The 16,656-nt window shown below is 38.5% G+C and overlaps 1 protein-coding gene across 2 annotated transcripts in view; it reads left to right on the forward strand.

Moving 5' to 3' along the window:
- Window positions 1-1,621: 1,621 nt before the first annotated feature.
- The window catches only part of LOC131786326 (NFX1-type zinc finger-containing protein 1-like), a 30,311-nt gene continuing 15,276 nt past the window's right edge, over window positions 1,622-16,656 (forward strand). For both annotated transcript variants that reach the window (XR_010716179.1, XM_066161323.1), the window contains exons 1-13: window positions 1,622-1,768; window positions 3,777-4,720; window positions 4,817-5,286; window positions 5,782-5,937; window positions 6,147-6,280; window positions 7,682-7,731; window positions 8,427-8,584; window positions 8,711-8,959; window positions 9,461-9,755; window positions 12,770-13,095; window positions 13,602-13,806; window positions 14,001-14,401; window positions 15,312-16,125. Coding sequence is in view for 1 of the 2 variants with exons in the window: in XM_066161323.1 (XP_066017420.1) it covers window positions 3,787-4,720; window positions 4,817-5,286; window positions 5,782-5,937; window positions 6,147-6,280; window positions 7,682-7,731; window positions 8,427-8,584; window positions 8,711-8,959; window positions 9,461-9,755; window positions 12,770-13,095; window positions 13,602-13,806; window positions 14,001-14,401; window positions 15,312-16,125 (4,192 nt within the window). In the remaining variant the exon portion in view is untranslated. The remainder of the gene's footprint in view (window positions 1,769-3,776; window positions 4,721-4,816; window positions 5,287-5,781; window positions 5,938-6,146; window positions 6,281-7,681; window positions 7,732-8,426; window positions 8,585-8,710; window positions 8,960-9,460; window positions 9,756-12,769; window positions 13,096-13,601; window positions 13,807-14,000; window positions 14,402-15,311; window positions 16,126-16,656) is intronic.

The raw sequence follows: 16,656 nt of genomic DNA on the forward strand, positions 1-16,656 counted from the left end.
AGACAATGTTTTCTTCAAAAACGATTAATTAATATGCGAAGATTTACCACTGATCAGAAAGTAAATAGCTTAGAATGTAATTGTAAGTAAAGTCAAATTACTTAGTTTGAAGTTGTGAGAGTTTGCTCTTTTGTTTGCTGCAATGGCGTGTGTAAGATTTGGTCTTTCCTCCACAAAAACTTAATTCGAATGAGACATTTCAACTAGACACAAGAGAATTTAATGCGTCTTTTTCTCACTGAATTCCTTCAGTTTCTGTTGTGAAATTTACGGTACAAATGTTCAAATTGAGAGGACTTGGAAAGACTTAACAAAAGCGTATTTGAAGTAGAACTGAAAACTTCGCTCGCCTTTTCACTACAAACAAATTTTTTGAGAGAATTCAGATATTAAATGAAGGAATGTTCCATCTCTTAACTCAATTGTAACCAAATACCTCACGTTTTAACTTTCTATGTTCTTTTTGTGAAGGATTAAAATTAACTACAGACGGTTTTTAGGCCAATTTAATGACACTTTTGCTTATACACATTCATTTTGAAACCAGTATTTTTCTGTTAACCAAAGTGATTTGAGAGAGAGAGAAAAGAGAGGATCAAGAAGTTATTTATCGGCTTGAGATAGTGACCGACGTCTTTGCTTAAAAATACTGCCCAGCTAGCCGGAAAAACAAGATAAATTTGTGAAAAATGGCAGCGAAGATAAGGATATATTCGGCGACTCAAGAAAGCGTTGCCATGCCGTGGGCAGAGATAGGACCGCGCTAAGAACCGGACCGCGCTAAGAACCGATAACATTGTAGGATTCGTTACCGTGCCCACTGAGAAAAAATAAACTATTTTATTAAGGAGAAAAACTGATTTACAGAGCTACGTATGATGCGGCAGATTCAAGTCGTACATACCAAAACACGAAAAAAACCTGTTCTCTGATAGGAACAATTTTGGTTAGAAGCAAACATCGAAGCTGTGGTCAAAGAGACATATAATTGACGTAAGGTAACTATGTTTATTCAATTTCCTGTCTATACACCGTAATCAGAGCAATTTTCAAAACGCCGATTATATTAAAATATTTATAACCTGAATTAGGTCTGGCCGAACGTGGAAATATTTGGCTATTGGTTATAGCGCATGGAACTCACCACGCTCGGTGCGTACGTCATGAACTTGAGCCAAGTATTTTCCTGTCCGGCTCTGCCACTCAGATATTGAGTCAATTTCCTCTCCGCTATCCCCCTTTCCCTATTAGTGTCTACCTAATATGTAGTGTTTGTCTACTGAAAACCTCTAAAACAGGTTCATAATTGCACACGGTATCGTATTTGGCCGAATTCCATCCATTTAATCTGTCATGTCTCATCTCCATTTCTCCACGGCGTTGCTGTAACTGGTCTGCAAACATAATCAAGTGGCTACCACTCCTGAAATAGCATTGGAGCTCCCGTTTTATTTCAACATTGAAACCCTTCAGAGTCAAAGTTTAACTAAAAGCTCGGTTCAGGCTCTCTGTCAGCGGAAGTAACCTCATAATTCCCTATATCCCGGAAGAAAGCTTTCGCTTTCTAAGAAATTTTGCTGCATTTTAATTGGCTCTCGTTTAGTCGCTCCTGTAGCGATAGTTCTATATCTGTGCTCTGGAAAAATCGTATGAGGAAGTTTATCATGCAACAGTGATATGTGACGATTGAACAAAAACCAAGCTGTCGTGTAATCCTTCACAAAAGTCGTGGCTTGCCTATGTTTGTTGGCTTCGTCTAACATTTGAGGTAATGCGGAGCTAAAACGTATACGCAAATATTCAAGTATCCGAATGTAATATTGCAATCAAAATATCTAGAGTATCTGAGCCGGCATTACGAAATTCATTACATAGTTTATATCTAGATCTCACTTCGCTAACTTGAACCTTATCTATCAGTGTCGAATCAGAGTGTAAAGAGTAGAGAGAGAGTTACTTATACATACAATAGAAGTTATCGGCAATCTCAAACTTAGCTACCACTATCTCGCAGGGGATCAATTGCATAGAAATTCAAGACTTAGTTTGCATAGACTGTTAGCAAAGCGCTACCTGTGCCACCTCTAGCAAACACATACAATGTGCAGCACCTTTTATCCGATAGAGAGTGGAAAAAGGTCGGCGAAATAATCAGTTTGCCATTGCTGTAAAGAGCTTTAGGTTGGCCTTCGTGCATATTTAATTATATTCTTTAGAGTAACAATGTGTATGATGTGTATGACAGATTTAAAATATATGAAATGTATGACTTGTGACCAAATTTTCGAAAGTCAACAAGTTCGCTCGAGTCTTGAAAATTGGAATGGCTTGACGTTAGGCCGGTCATGATGATGAGAACACTCCATCCAAGCCGGAAATAAAGAAATATGCAAAACATCTTGTTATGATCTTCATGAAGTGAGCGTCAAATTTGCTCGAAATTTGTAAACTGATCCTACGAGTGAATATCTACGGGATAACTCGGTTTATGAGCTAAGATCAGGAACTGTCATCAGGAATCGACATCAGGAACTGTCCGGAACAGTTTCGCTGACAAAACGTCGAACGAAATCCCATTTTCATTAAATTATTTTTATACAAAAGTTAATATGGCGCGTGTTCAATCGAGTGGTTGAGTTAAATTTTTCTAACCGTCGCTTAAGGATTCGTTCTTAGAACGGAATACGGATATCTCATGATGTGGGTGTCCATTTTCAACATGTAACTATCTGACACGTGGCAGTAATCACATATGTCATTGATAATCCAGAATGCTTTTGTACTGATCTGGTTTTAATCCATTAACTCCTATGAGTGACTAAGACAGAATTTCTCCTCACAATATCAATATAATATCAACCAAATAACTTATGAGATTAAAGAAAAGTATCAATTTGGGGATAACTAGTTGATGCAATACTAAATTATCTGAACGAACGTTATAAGAATTTTATGGTTGATAGTGAGGAGAATTACACAATTGATCTGGGAGTTAAAGGGTTAAAACAATGACTTCCGTGCGTTCTGTTGTAAACATTATAACTGATTACCATGGCTTTTATGCGTAGCTTGTAGAGTTCTACAGGATCATAGATCAGAAAATGTGTCTCTCTTTATTTACGCAATCAATGCATAAAAGACTCTTGATGCATATTGATGCCCGGTATCTTTTATTTGTTCATGGTAGGAGTATTTTTAACTGAACAAAGAATCTCCACATTTTTTGAACAGTGCTTGCCTTGTTAATCTTATTCCCAATCCTTCTTTATTGTATTTATACCTACATAAAATGAAGTTGCTAAAAAGCCTGAATTGTCTGTGATCAGAACTGATACCAACTTCTACCTTGTTACAAGCACATGCGCGAATGGGAGGGTAAAAGCCGATCAACGCTATGGTATTTACTCGCCAGAATTCAGAACGTTTTTGTGTTAGATATGGATAGCTGTTCTTTGATACCAAGTGAATGACAGACTTTTTTTTAATGAGAGGGGCCATTCACCCTCCTAACCCATATGCATTTATTTTCTAAGTACTGCATAAAAGTTTTCAAATTAAAATTTCAACAGTGATATTATTTGCCGTTGTTATGGCTTGATTTGTCCTTTGCATGTAGGACTATTATCGTCGGTCTTTCGGAATTTTTGGTTGTCGAATAAGGAGAGATTTAAAAGTTCCGCAAAAGGTTTGGTAGCAGAGACCTTCTGATTTCATAGTTGGAAGGCATATGTGAAATTCACTTTTTAACTGAGTGATCTTCCTCTTATTTTTGTCAGAAACATCCTAATGGAGCAAACCAGGGAAATTTGGAAAGGACGAGGAGATCGCAGAGGGAGACGAAACGGAGGTTGGAGAGGTGGTTGGCGTGGCACTGGTAGAGGTGGTGGCAGGGGCGCTAGAGGAAAAGCTGGTGGAGCCATCGGAAATAGCATAGGGCCGGAAGGTACATTGGATGTTAAAAGAGAAGCTGGAGAGGTGGCTGGTAGTAGTTTGCCCGGTGGGAAAGGAAGAGGGAGTTGGAAAGGCTGTAAGAGAGGTGGTCGGGCAGGTTTTGGAAGGGGTGGAGGAGGAAGAGGAAGTTGGAGAGGTGGTTGGAAGAGTAGTGCTACAAATGGTGAAAGGGGTGATGGAAGAAGGGCTGGAGGAGACACTGGAAGTATTCAGTCTCAGGGACAATTAAAACTCAAGGACCTCCAGAATCTGAAGAACAAAAGCCCGGACGACATTGTTCTCCATTTGACATCAGAAAGTTGCTTTCGTGCCACCGAATACTTAATTAAAGAGCAGTCAACAATCACAGACGACAGCATTGTTTTATTAGTAAACATTTTCACGAAAGCTTGCACTAGCAAAAGCAGGGATGATCTTTATAAACTACTAAGTCTATTACCGGGGTCTTTGTTTCTCAATTTGCACCTGAGGCGCAACCTGAACAGGCTCTTTGTGGATCCAATCCCGCCTTTTGACGTGGTTGCGTATTTAAGGAACGTTGAGCAAATGATGAACGAATTGCTTCGAAGATTTCCAAACTCTCACTCTGATCTTCCTCTGTCAGACCTGTATTGTGCGATCAGGTTGGCGTTCGATTCGGGGCAGTTGGAAGATGAAGCACTCGTGAAAGGGGTGGATGAAATGATGCAAATGCGAATCGAAAAAGCTGAGGAGTTGAAGAGGAAAGAAGAAGAGGAAAAGCAAAGGAAAATGAAACCACGGAGAATTGGTAAGAATCTTTCATTCTTTTTAAACATTCATAAGCAATCTTTGCCCTTTATAATTGTACGTTTTTGTTATCAAACAAATCTTCTCGCTCTCTTAGCCGAAGACAATGATGACGTCAGTCCGCCCGAAAACTTCCGATGTCTTAGTGTTGTTCCTACTCAGGAGGACATCTTGAAAGGAGGAAGGCCTTTTATCAGAAAAAACAAAGTTAGTGGTGCCTATAAAGACGCGGAACACTATTTAGACGTACAGTTTCGACTCTTACGAGAGGATTTCCAGCGGCCTCTTCGTGAGGGGATCACAGAGTTTTTAGAGCGTTCTTGCTCCCACAAGATTGGTGCCTTACAGGACATACATGTTTACAATGGTGTTCGCTTACTGTACCCTGTATTCACTTCCCACGGTATCCGTTGCAAGGTCGAGTTTGACAACTCTAAGCTCAAAAAAGTACGGTGGGAAAACAGTAAACGGCTTATCTTCGGCTCGTTGTTGTGTTTGTCCTCAGATCACTTTGAAAATATTGTGTTTGCAACGGTGGCCAACAGGGAGCTCTCAGAGATAAGACGAGTAAGTTGAACTTAGTGGATAAAAAATGAATGAACATTACGTGGTGATTTCCCACTCCTTTTATATTTTTTTTTGGCAAAGTCTCCGCCATTATTGCCCTTCCGCGAACATTTCTGTTGTTTTTTTACCTTTGCCCTGAAACGGCGTCTCTAGTTATTGAAATATTTCTCCTCCTTTTGGAAAGGAATTCTGCCAAAGCTATCGAGAAGGTGTCAGATATCTTTTCAATTTTCATCAGGCAAAATTATCTGGACGCAATTCACTAAGAATGGTTACCTGTCTTAATGAGCAAGCTGAATGAGCATTTTTCCTCCTTTGCTCAAGTAATTTCGTCCGACATTTGGCTGTTTTGGCAAAACTTTGGGCGACTTTTAGGCTTCTTGATATATGTGTGCATTCTGCTCACAAGTATACAAACGTATTAATGGGAGACGTTCGTTCAAGATGCAGTTGTTGACAAATGAATTTTTTATCTCGTTTGCTTTCCTGTTTAAGGGTACGGTGGACATACAATTCATCGAATCATCTGATAACGTGAGACTTGAAGAAAGTGATGTGTATCAGATGGTAGAGAGCACTTCCTACTTTGAAGCGTATCGTCACGTGCTGAAGAGACTGCAAGAAATCCATCCAGCTGTGTTACCTTTTCAGGTACGAGTGATCCCTCACCTGTAAATTTCTTTACGATAGTTCTCATGTATATTGATTTTAGATGGAAACTTCTACATTCGAGTTCGACCGCATAACTTACATGATCAGAGTTTTCAAGATAGAAAGTAGTTTCCCAAATCTGTGCTCTTTCCTAGGATAAAAACTAATAGTTTCTCTTCATAACGCTTACTCTTATCATTAACCCACAGAAGTACATTGTAAATTGCCAAGAATATGTCGAGCCCCCTTCTTATTTGAGGAGTGAACTGCACGAAGAAGTAACTTTTGACTTAACACCTATCATGAAGAAAGTGAGCCAGGATACTGCTGATACTACTGAGAGGTACGAGAGGAAAAATCGGAGGGGGGGGGATTGGGGGGATGAAACACTATAATTATAATTTCTAATAAGCCGCTAGTTGTGTTTTCATACCTTATTCGGTTTACTAACATATAGTATGCGCGGATATATTGCGAGTTGCGTATTTTTTTCTCCGAACCCGTTGGGGCGAGGATTAACACGAGAGGTGAATAGAATGTCCGCTACGGATTTATTACACCGCAATGATTTCTATATTCTAGTATTTTAGCCTCTAGTTTTCGAAGTGCATCCTACGACGTTATCTGAGCATCCTATCGATCGCATATGTCGTGTACGAAAGACAAAAACAACACAAGCGTAACCATAAAAGTGTTTGTACACGAATAACAAAAATCCCCAGCTTAAAGGTTTCGTTGCTTTAAAAGTGAGGCATCAGAAAAGTGAATAAAACCAAAGCTGGGATCGTTTATTGCGGCCTTTTCGTAGTCTAAAATCGTGACGTATTTGTGGGTTCCGATACCTTGATAGTATAAGAAGCCTTACGTCATACTATGACGTGTGTAGGTTTGCCTCAGTTCTCGTCCAGATTAGCCGCAAGATTTCAAACCTTTCAAGGTTCTTTTCCGATTTGCTCCGATTGAGATAAACCTGATAGAGCTAAAAATGAAAACTTTAAATGCTAAATGATACTTGGTGGGAAAAAAATGAACGTGTGTCTTTTTCAAGCGACGTAATTAGCTTTGGAGTCAACGAAATTTATTCACAAACGCGATGCGAATAATGGCTGGAAATTGCTCGCGGACTTCAAGTGAAGCTCTACGACTTTTGGACTCTTCTTTATTAAGAACGGTAAATATTATTTTTAAGTGTTATTATGTCTTTAGAGTATTGTTCAATAGAACATTTGTTTTAAATCGTACAATTTTTAGAACTTTCAACACAAACCTCAGCATGTTTTGGCCGTGAATCAAAGTAAACAACGATTCAAGCACGGTTAATCTATCATGCGGGTCTCGTACGTGCAGGAAATTCGTACATTTTTCACTTCCACGAAGAAAATTTAGCATTTCTCTGAATTAAGTTTTTTTCTTGAACCAGTTCTTGGTCGTTGCTGCTTTTCCTTTTATTCATAGTTTTCGGGTAGTACGCAATTACAAGGGAAACCTGACACAATTGTGAGAAGACTCTTTCTTCGTGAGAACTCTCCGTGTGCATTCATATCTCGATATACGCACATTAGGCATGAACCATTATTATATTAGCTGAAGATCAAAAGAACAATTCAGTCGAGTAATTTTATGAACTACTTTAGACTAGTTTAGTTATCTGGGTTCATCATTTTGATACCATTTGATAATGACATCATTTTTATAGCGATAAAGTATGCCATATCTGAAAGACTTCTTTCATTCTCATCAACAGTTTGGTTACTTTAAAGAGAAAGTACAAACTTCGGCGTGCACGTTTGAAGGGTGAGTGTGTAACTTATTTTGAATTGTGTGACGTTACCTGACTATTTGAAGATTGATCTCAGGAATTCTTGCACTTTCAGTCTGTTAATCAGGTATACATCCCTGTTTCTGTGTATGCTCTTCAATGCTATTCATTGAATACATCTCGATCAGGTGGATAGCGCGGTACTTGTTGTTAACTCTTATTTTCAGGATAACGATTTATCCGTCAGATAGCGTTATTCGTCCTTTGAACAACCGATAGGGTCCACTTCTTATTATGCCAGTATTTTGGGAAAGGGTTAAGAATCACTTGCGGCGAATAAAAAGCTGATAGGTACACTTGATGCTATGAGTACCCAAGGAGGGTGAGTCCTGATACTTTTGATAAATTCATCCGTCACGTTAGCTTTAAACGCCATTTCATTCTTCACGAATTTAAAAGGGAAAACTTCGAATTTCTCTTCTTGTGGGCGAGGTTTCGGGGAAATCGTGCGGTTTTCAAAAAATGAAAGAAAAAATTGACTGGTGACGTATATTTCAGGAGACAAATCACGCCCCACGCTGGTTTATAAATTCACAAATCACACTCGCCTTTCTGTAAAATATAAGCGTCACATATTAATTTTGGCCTTCATCAAGCGTCACGTATAAACCATTGCCGCCCTCTCTTATAAAACTTGTTTTGGAACTATCTTTGCGATTTTGTTTTAAAGGAACTTCCGTACCACTTCTCAAACTGTCCTCCTGGCCTTCCGCGGAACATCTGGATCTTGATGATTCTCAGTTCAGAGCGCTGCAGATGGCACTGACCAAAGAGTTTGCTGTCATTCAAGGACCACCTGGTACTGGAAAGACGTTTATTGGGTTGAAGGTAGGTTTGAAAGTATTACGATTGATGCTCCTTTCAAATGCAGAAAGTTGGCAAGGTAGAGAACTGTTCACTTCAAGAAATGTGCTGATCTGTCAAATCCTGCATCACCTTATTTGTGTCTTGCAGATTGCCAATGTCTTGTTGCATAACAAAAGCAAGTGGGATTCCAATAGAAGGAGTCAAAGGGATATTTTCTCTCGACTCTCAGAGAATCATCCAATACTGATTGTCTGTTATACGAACCATGCGCTCGATCAGTTTCTGGAAGGAATCCATCAGTTTCATCCCAAGGGGATTGTGCGGATTGGAGGCCGAAGTCAGAGTGAGACTATGAAGAAATGCAGTTTGTCAGAGTTGAAACACCGCATGCGCATGGTGAGCATATTTTGAGGCACATTTATTGCCGGATAAAATTTACTACTGAAATCCATCCCATTTCTTTCTATCCATCCATACATGGAATTAGGAGAAATGTTTGAAGTCGTACTTATATCTCCTTTCTTGCAAATATTTTCTAAATGATACACAAACCTCTAAAAGGCCGAAACAAAGGCTCAATTATTGTCCTCGTCGTTCGGGCAAACTGGGCTCAACATCCTTCCAACATTTGACCAAGAACGACGAAGAAAGAGGAGTTGAGTGGTGAGAAAATATAGTTTCTAAGGAATATTCACTTTACTTTTGGTTTTAACCGGTACATCATCGTTTTTATTCCCCGTTTAGTGGCAATAAATGCAAGTTTATCTTTTTGAGAAGTATGGTCCAAATTGTTATGATTATCATTGCACGTAAATCTTCGATGCACTAAATGTTCTCAGTTTCACATTTGAGGGTGATTATAGTCCCGTTAATCTTTAACTACTCTTTGGTTCACAGGCGAAGTCAGTTCCCAGCGGTATCGGAAAGGGGTTATATGAAGCTCATAAGAATATCGAACGCGCTGAATCAGAATTACAAAAAGCAACCGATGGTCTACAGAAATGTCGTAAACATGTTTTTCATGAGGAAGCCCTACATTATCGTGCCCAGAGCATGACAGAAGCCCATTACCGATCCTTGAAGCAACCATTTGTGGAAAATGATGATAAAAAACACAGTGCAATGCTACACTGGTTAAACCTCTTGGTTAACTCTGCAAATCCCAGTCAAGGAGATGTTTGTGAAATAGATGGTAGGTGTAAGTACACTGCCCTAGATCTCTTTTGATTTTATAACGTTTGGATAAAGTTATTCGGTCTTTGGGTCTTTCGGTATCCGTGCTCCACGGACATAGTACACAGTTGGAATTATTTCTTTTTGGTTGACGATTGTCGTTATTAAATTTCAACTAGCATGACAACGTTAACAGTGCAGTACTAATACTACATAAAAACACTTACAGTAATAACGATACTAACAGTGCTTTCTTTATTTACAAAACTATCCCAATCGATACACACATTAAAGACCACTTACAAAAAGATTTTTCTCTTAAATTAGCTTACACTACAAAGTATGTGATACTTACACTACTTGCATTACGAATTTTAATAAATATTAGTTTACTCTACGCACTAAATAATACTGCCACTTGGTGAGGCAGATACAATTCATGAAATGTAGATTGCAGCACATCACAGACACAGTGCAGATACTTCAATTACATTTCGGAGCTGAAGTTCGTTTATAACAAAAACAAGATAGAGCAGATTTTAAATGAACCTACCACATATTCTCTCCGCGCGGTATCAAAATAAAAATAATAAATAAAACAAATAGATAAATATGAAAAATATTATATTAACGGTTCCCACCTTTTCTTTAAGTCTTGAAGTTTCTCATTTCCTTAGGCAATGAGCCTTTCAGTCTCCTGCATAGCTTTTACTTTGTGTAGAAACAAATTAAACTTTGGGACTGATTTGTTTCTTCTACAATCCCATATCAATAGTTTGCCCAGAATTTTCAGATAGTTTGGTAGATCATTTCTATCTAAAATGCCAACCATAACATCTTTGAGAGATATTTTCACTCAGAAGATTAGACCACCAATTGCAAAACCTCTTCAAAATGGCGTACACTCAGGAGCAGTCATAAAAGAGATGGTATTAGCGTTCTTTCTAAATTGCGCAAAAGGAACACTTCTCTGACTCAGTTAATCAATTTTGAATAATTTGGTATTTTTAAACAGAGTGTTATTTAATAATTTATACTGAAAAGGCTAGTTATATAAGTTTCACTTGCAACGTTATGGGGAATCGACTACACTTCCTGTAACGTGCTTGAAAGCTTCAAATCGGTTAATAGAGTATGGAACCTTTTCGGATGGTAAGCTTTGATAGTAATCAGCAGTGAATAACAACGTTTTGAGCTGAGTAAGTGTCGAATTCCGAATTATTATTTTTAAAAATCATGGGACCAAAGTGGGAAAGACGATACCTTGTCCTTAGGCACAGAAAACCGTAAGGCAGACCATGTTAAAAAAAAATTAGAATCAAGGCCCTTTATTATTAAGGCATTCAAAAGGAGGCATTAAATCCAAATTAAATGATAGATTTTTAAACAAACAAATTCCACAATCTGTATTTTTTTATGTAGAAAATAGGTTTTTTTATCGATTCTTAAGTCTTTATTATTCCAAATACATAATAGGCACAACTGATATCAGCGCTAGATCCGCTCTTAAAAGACTCATGCCTTCTTCTAGCTGAGCTCACAAAGTTGTCAATTTTACGCAAACGTCACTTGCTAATCCAAAACATTTTAGTCTATTTAAGCCCAAGTAATAGTAAAATCGAATCGCATGTATTAATACTGTTTTACACCCGTTTCAGAGGATGTGTAAAGCGTTTGAAAACACTTGAAAATGTCACCTCTTCCGAATGTTGTCATTGCATGTTGTTTTATTGACTTTTGAAGCTACCTCATGAAAAACTAGGACGAACCTTCCATAAAGGATCGACCCTGAACCCCAAATTACGCAATACCTTTCTGGAAGTCAGGAAATTTAGCTTTAGGCTCTATCCTGCTTGATTGAAAGATAGAAAACTGTTACTCTATGGGTAGACGATTTCGCGCGTACTTAATTTCGCGATTTTTGCGAGACTAGATTTCGCGGAGTTTTACTTTCGGGATTTCAGTCGGTAAACATGAAAAAATTTGCGACTCAACCGTTCTCAATTTCATTTTATTTTTAAAAATGTCTTAACTTTTGACAACTGCACGAAAGATATTCTAAGGAATTTGTACGAATCTGGCGATTCAGATGAAGATGATAGCTAGATTCTCCACTCCATATGCGAAATCTTTGCAAATTACCGTCATTTCGTAACGGGAGATGTATAATAGACTTGAATCACTTGTGTATTTTTCGATACATGTCGTGTACATGTTGCTGTTTTTACATGATGATAATTTTTTGTGATTTGAATTTTCTATAGGGGATTATATTTCGAGTGTTTAAATTTCGCGAAAATCCTTATTCGCGGGTCTTTAATTTCGCTTTTTTTTATCAATAGCGAAAAACGCGAAAAAAAAAAAAAGACCCGCGAACTTAGGAACCAATAAGATACTCTGAAGCTTTATCCGGTATTTCGTCCTGTCCTGTTGGAGTTTAAATAAATTTCTGCGAAAAGTTTCTTCTCTAGACTCTGCCATTTTGATATGGAAATCTTTCGCCAGCCGAGTCGTACAATGTTATTGGGAACCAAGTCTGGTCCGAAAATTTGAAAATCATCAGCTCTCGCGGGACGACAATAATAGCAATCTTATTTATTGATTTCATTTACTGGCCTCCGGACCGCCTTGGTCGCGTAATGAATCTTCACTTTTAACTATATAGAACTGTTTTAATCGTTTTTATTTCTGTAAAAATGTAGCTTATTACTTCACCTTAAAAATTTCTCGAACGAAGTTAAAATTCAGTACTAGATTACGTTTTACCGGCATACTAGAAAAACTAACATATTGAAATAGTAAAATGAAATCACTTTTGAAATTTTTCGAGGATGGGTTAAGTCTAGTAGGTAGTTGTATTTCTATTTGGAATCTTTAGAACGTAATTTAATCAAGGTTCTATTCGTAACCTACGCATGCTAAGGAAAGGGAAGGTGGAGTGGAGTTGTATATTCTGGATGAAATGATTGTCTTCTTTACGACGGTCGCTGTTTGCAACTTGGAAATAATCATCATTTTATTTATCTTCTCCAGGCAGTGAATATGTAGAAGAAGGGGAAGAAAGAGAAGAGGGAGACGGTGAAGACAAAGATAACGAAGACGAAGGGGATATTTTGTATGAAGCGAATGTTATGGAAAACCAAAGATTGTTAGATGACGACGACGAAGGTTACAATTGGAAACTCACGAGAAAACCTCAGGACCTCCTCCAAGTTGTTAATCCATTTATCGATCACGGTGAGGAAAGCGGTGATGAGTGGCAAATACAGAACGCGTCTCGCCTGAAAAAGAAACTTAAGAGGATCATGCGTTTTGAACTGAGTAAAGACGATATCATGCCCAAGGAGAGGGCGAAAATGGTTAGTGTTGAGATCATGGCTGAGTGTAGTTAAATTCGTATTAATTAATTTACATCTTACTCTGATATAGAAAACTAGGTAAAGAGCTCTGTCTCTGTCTGCTTTAGGCTGCCAATTTATAGCTTGCCTAACATTTCTTATCTGTGAATTAGGATATGTTTTGATACGTTGCTTTTCGTGAGCATTTCAGATCCTATGTCGTCAAACTCTCTTAGACTTATCTTTTGCCTTAGAAACCTATTCTTACTAAGTGTTTTCAACATTTTACTTACGACTCTCAATTTTTTCTCAATTTCTAAGGTTGGTAAATGTAAAACAGGTGCCGCAGTTGCAAAATGCTAACATTTCATACTATTCCGTTTAGGTAGATAGTTAATTCTGCATCAAAGTCTAAGTATCGAATTTTGATAGTTACTTCAACCCAAACCAAGCTGAAGCGTGCTGAAAGATGATCGTTCCTGATTTAAAGTTTACTAGAATAACATCAATAAGTTTCACTACTGTAGATCACAAATGTTTGGAATTTGAGCCTGGAGGACCGCTGGAGTTTGTATCGGCGTTGGGTAAAGGACGTACGAGAGCGTTGCCGCCGAGAGATGACGTACTTCCTCTTTGACTTTGAGAGAGGTGTCAACGAACTAAAGCAGCAAACAGGTCAGCTGGACTTGTCCATTCTTAGGGGGGCAAATGTCATCGGGATGACCACAACAGGTAAGTATGGTTAAATAAAACTTATCTCTTTGATCAACCTTTACAACATAACTCAACATGGTATGCATGATTGACTTCGCCACGGGTACGATCAAAGAAATATTTGATCATTCCTGCTATGTTCTGATTGCCCACAGTAATTGACGATAGTCTTTTCTTTTGATTATTTTTACATTTTTTAAATATTTATTTAGGTGCGGCGAAGTACAGCAAAATTCTGGAAGAATTGCAACCCCGAATAACCATTGTGGAAGAAGCCGCTGAAGTACTGGAGTCACACATTCTTACATCGTTAACTCCCGGATGCCAGCACTTGATTCTGATTGGCGATCATCAGCAGCTCCGCCCCAACCCTACAGTTTACGAACTCGCTAAGGATTACAATTTGGACGTGTCGCTCTTCGAGAGAATGGTGAAGAATGGAATGCCCTATGAACGGTTGCGACTACAGCATCGCATGAGACCTGAAATTTCCAAAATGTTGGAGCATATTTACTTCAACCCAAAACTGGAAAACCACAAATCAGTGCTGAATATTGAGAACATTATGGGTGTGACTCGAAATGTGTTTTTTGTGGATCACGCCGAAAGTGAGGTGAGTTGAAGACAGAAATATTACAAATTCCTTAAGTGTTTCTCAGGTTTGCCCTGTAGCCAGGTTGGAGGGGACAATGTACATGGTCCCCAGGATTTCGTCCGCAAACTTACAATCAGATCTTCCTCTTTATTTTTAAGGAGGGCAAATAACTGTGCCGAGTTTCCTTTACATGACTAAAAATGTAGTTAAGTTTCTACCTTTGAAATGAAAATATAATCAGATAAGGACGCTAATCATGTCAAGCTCGACGCTACAGACAGAGGTACTTCGGCTATGTAAGACCTTAGTGAGGTGTTGCTCGCCGATATTGTTTACGTATAGCCACACTTGTGAATCGCCCCGGAAGTAAACTAAAGAAAGAAGAGAGGAGGATATGTTCCTGTTTTACCCATATAACAATGTAGGTTGATAAGTCCAAGGACATATTTAAATGTTGTTTTAATACTTGTGTACAAACCATGAAAATCATCTCTTACGTTAACTGATCTTCAATATAAAAGATAAGATCAGTAAAATGTCTTACCTGTAACATTCCGTGCAACTTTGAGCTTTTTTTGTTTGCTATGGATCGTACTCAAATGACGTCACGCTATGATAATTGTCTACTCAAACAAAAAACGGCGGCCGTGTTGGTGTAACAGGCTAGTCAAGCAATAAACATTTCCGAAAGATTTGCATAGCTGCCAGCCACGTGAGGGGTAACAAGCTTTGGTTGTTATCATTATTTTTATTATGAAAAGTCAAAACAGCAATAATAATAATGAGTATTAATTTTTTGTACATTATAAACAACTTTGGATTGGCATTTATCTCTACTTTCTATGTACCTCTTCCGTCCGACTTAAAATAAGATCTGAAACAGGCAATATAGTTATAAGACTGTTTCTTTCTTTTTCATTACATTCAGGATTTTATGGAGGAAGGAAGGAGTAGGTCAAATGAACACGAAGCCAAGTTCATAGCTGCTCTTTGTCGCTACTTTATTCTCCAAGGCTACGAAAAAGAAAAAATCACAGTGCTAACCGCTTATGTTGGGCAATTGACCCAATTAAAAAAAGAAATGGTGAACAAAATCTTTCGAGGTGTTAGAGTCTGTGCTGTGGATAACTTCCAGGGCGAGGAAAATGACATAATTTTGCTTTCGCTCGTTCGAAGCAACGAGGATGGCAAAATTGGTTTCCTGCAGATAGAAAACCGAGTTTGTGTAGCGCTATCTCGAGCGAAGAAAGGTTTTTTCTGTATTGGTAATTTCTCCCTACTCGCGAAAAAGAGTTTGTTGTGGAAAAAAATTATCAACGACATGAGAGACTCAGGAAATGTAGGAAATGCTTTGATACTCACATGCCAAAACCATCCGAAAAACGTGATCCACGCTTCAGTTGCAGACGACTTCAAGAAAGCACCCGAAGGAGGCTGCACCGTACGATGTGTCTTTCGACTCCAGTGTGGTCACGTGTGTGATTTGATGTGTCACCCCATGGACCCAGAGCACAAAGAATATCGGTGTAAAAAGCCTTGTACCAAAACACTTTGCGATCTGAATCACAAGTGCCCCAAGAGATGCTTCCAAATATGCGGGCCTTGTCGGGAACCCTTAGATAGGATCCTTCCTGGATGTGGTCACCTCCAGAAAGTTCCTTGTTACCTCTGCAATGACCTCGCTCAAGTTGAATGCCAAACGCCCTGTAATGTGATTTTAAAATGCGGACACGAATGTGCTGGTAAGTCTGTTAAAAACCGTGGTTACCTATAGAAGCAATTCTACAGGTTTCAAAACGTTTCTGTGCATAAAGGTGGTTAATTTGTTCCAGTCAAGTTGAAATAGGTTTTCATTTAATTAACGGGAGATGCGTAGGACTTTTTAAAAACCCGATAGCGCCGATTAGACTTTGAAGTCGTTCTCATTGTTTTGAAATGACGAACTTGTTTCATTTGTTTGCTCTAAGCGACAAGTTTTCGAATTTAGCGCAATAGTTTCTTGTAACGGGAATACAATTTCTGGGGCTTAATGTATCAGGACGATTATGGGTCCTAGAGAGAATGTAAACAGTTCGGGACGATTGGATTGTGACAATAACAACTTCACACATTCACTGTGAACCCGCTGATTCCTATTTCTCTATGTTCACTAAGGTGATTGCAGTGGTTGTATAAGCAGTCGAGTCCACATACCTTGCACAAATGATTGTCGCCGATTACTATTCTGTGGGTACACATGCTCTAAGGCGTGCGCCAGGATCTGTCCACCATGC

The sequence above is a fragment of the Pocillopora verrucosa genome, chromosome 1, assembly GCF_036669915.1.
Source record: "Pocillopora verrucosa isolate sample1 chromosome 1, ASM3666991v2, whole genome shotgun sequence".
In the NCBI taxonomy this organism is placed as follows: domain Eukaryota; kingdom Metazoa; phylum Cnidaria; class Anthozoa; order Scleractinia; family Pocilloporidae; genus Pocillopora; species Pocillopora verrucosa.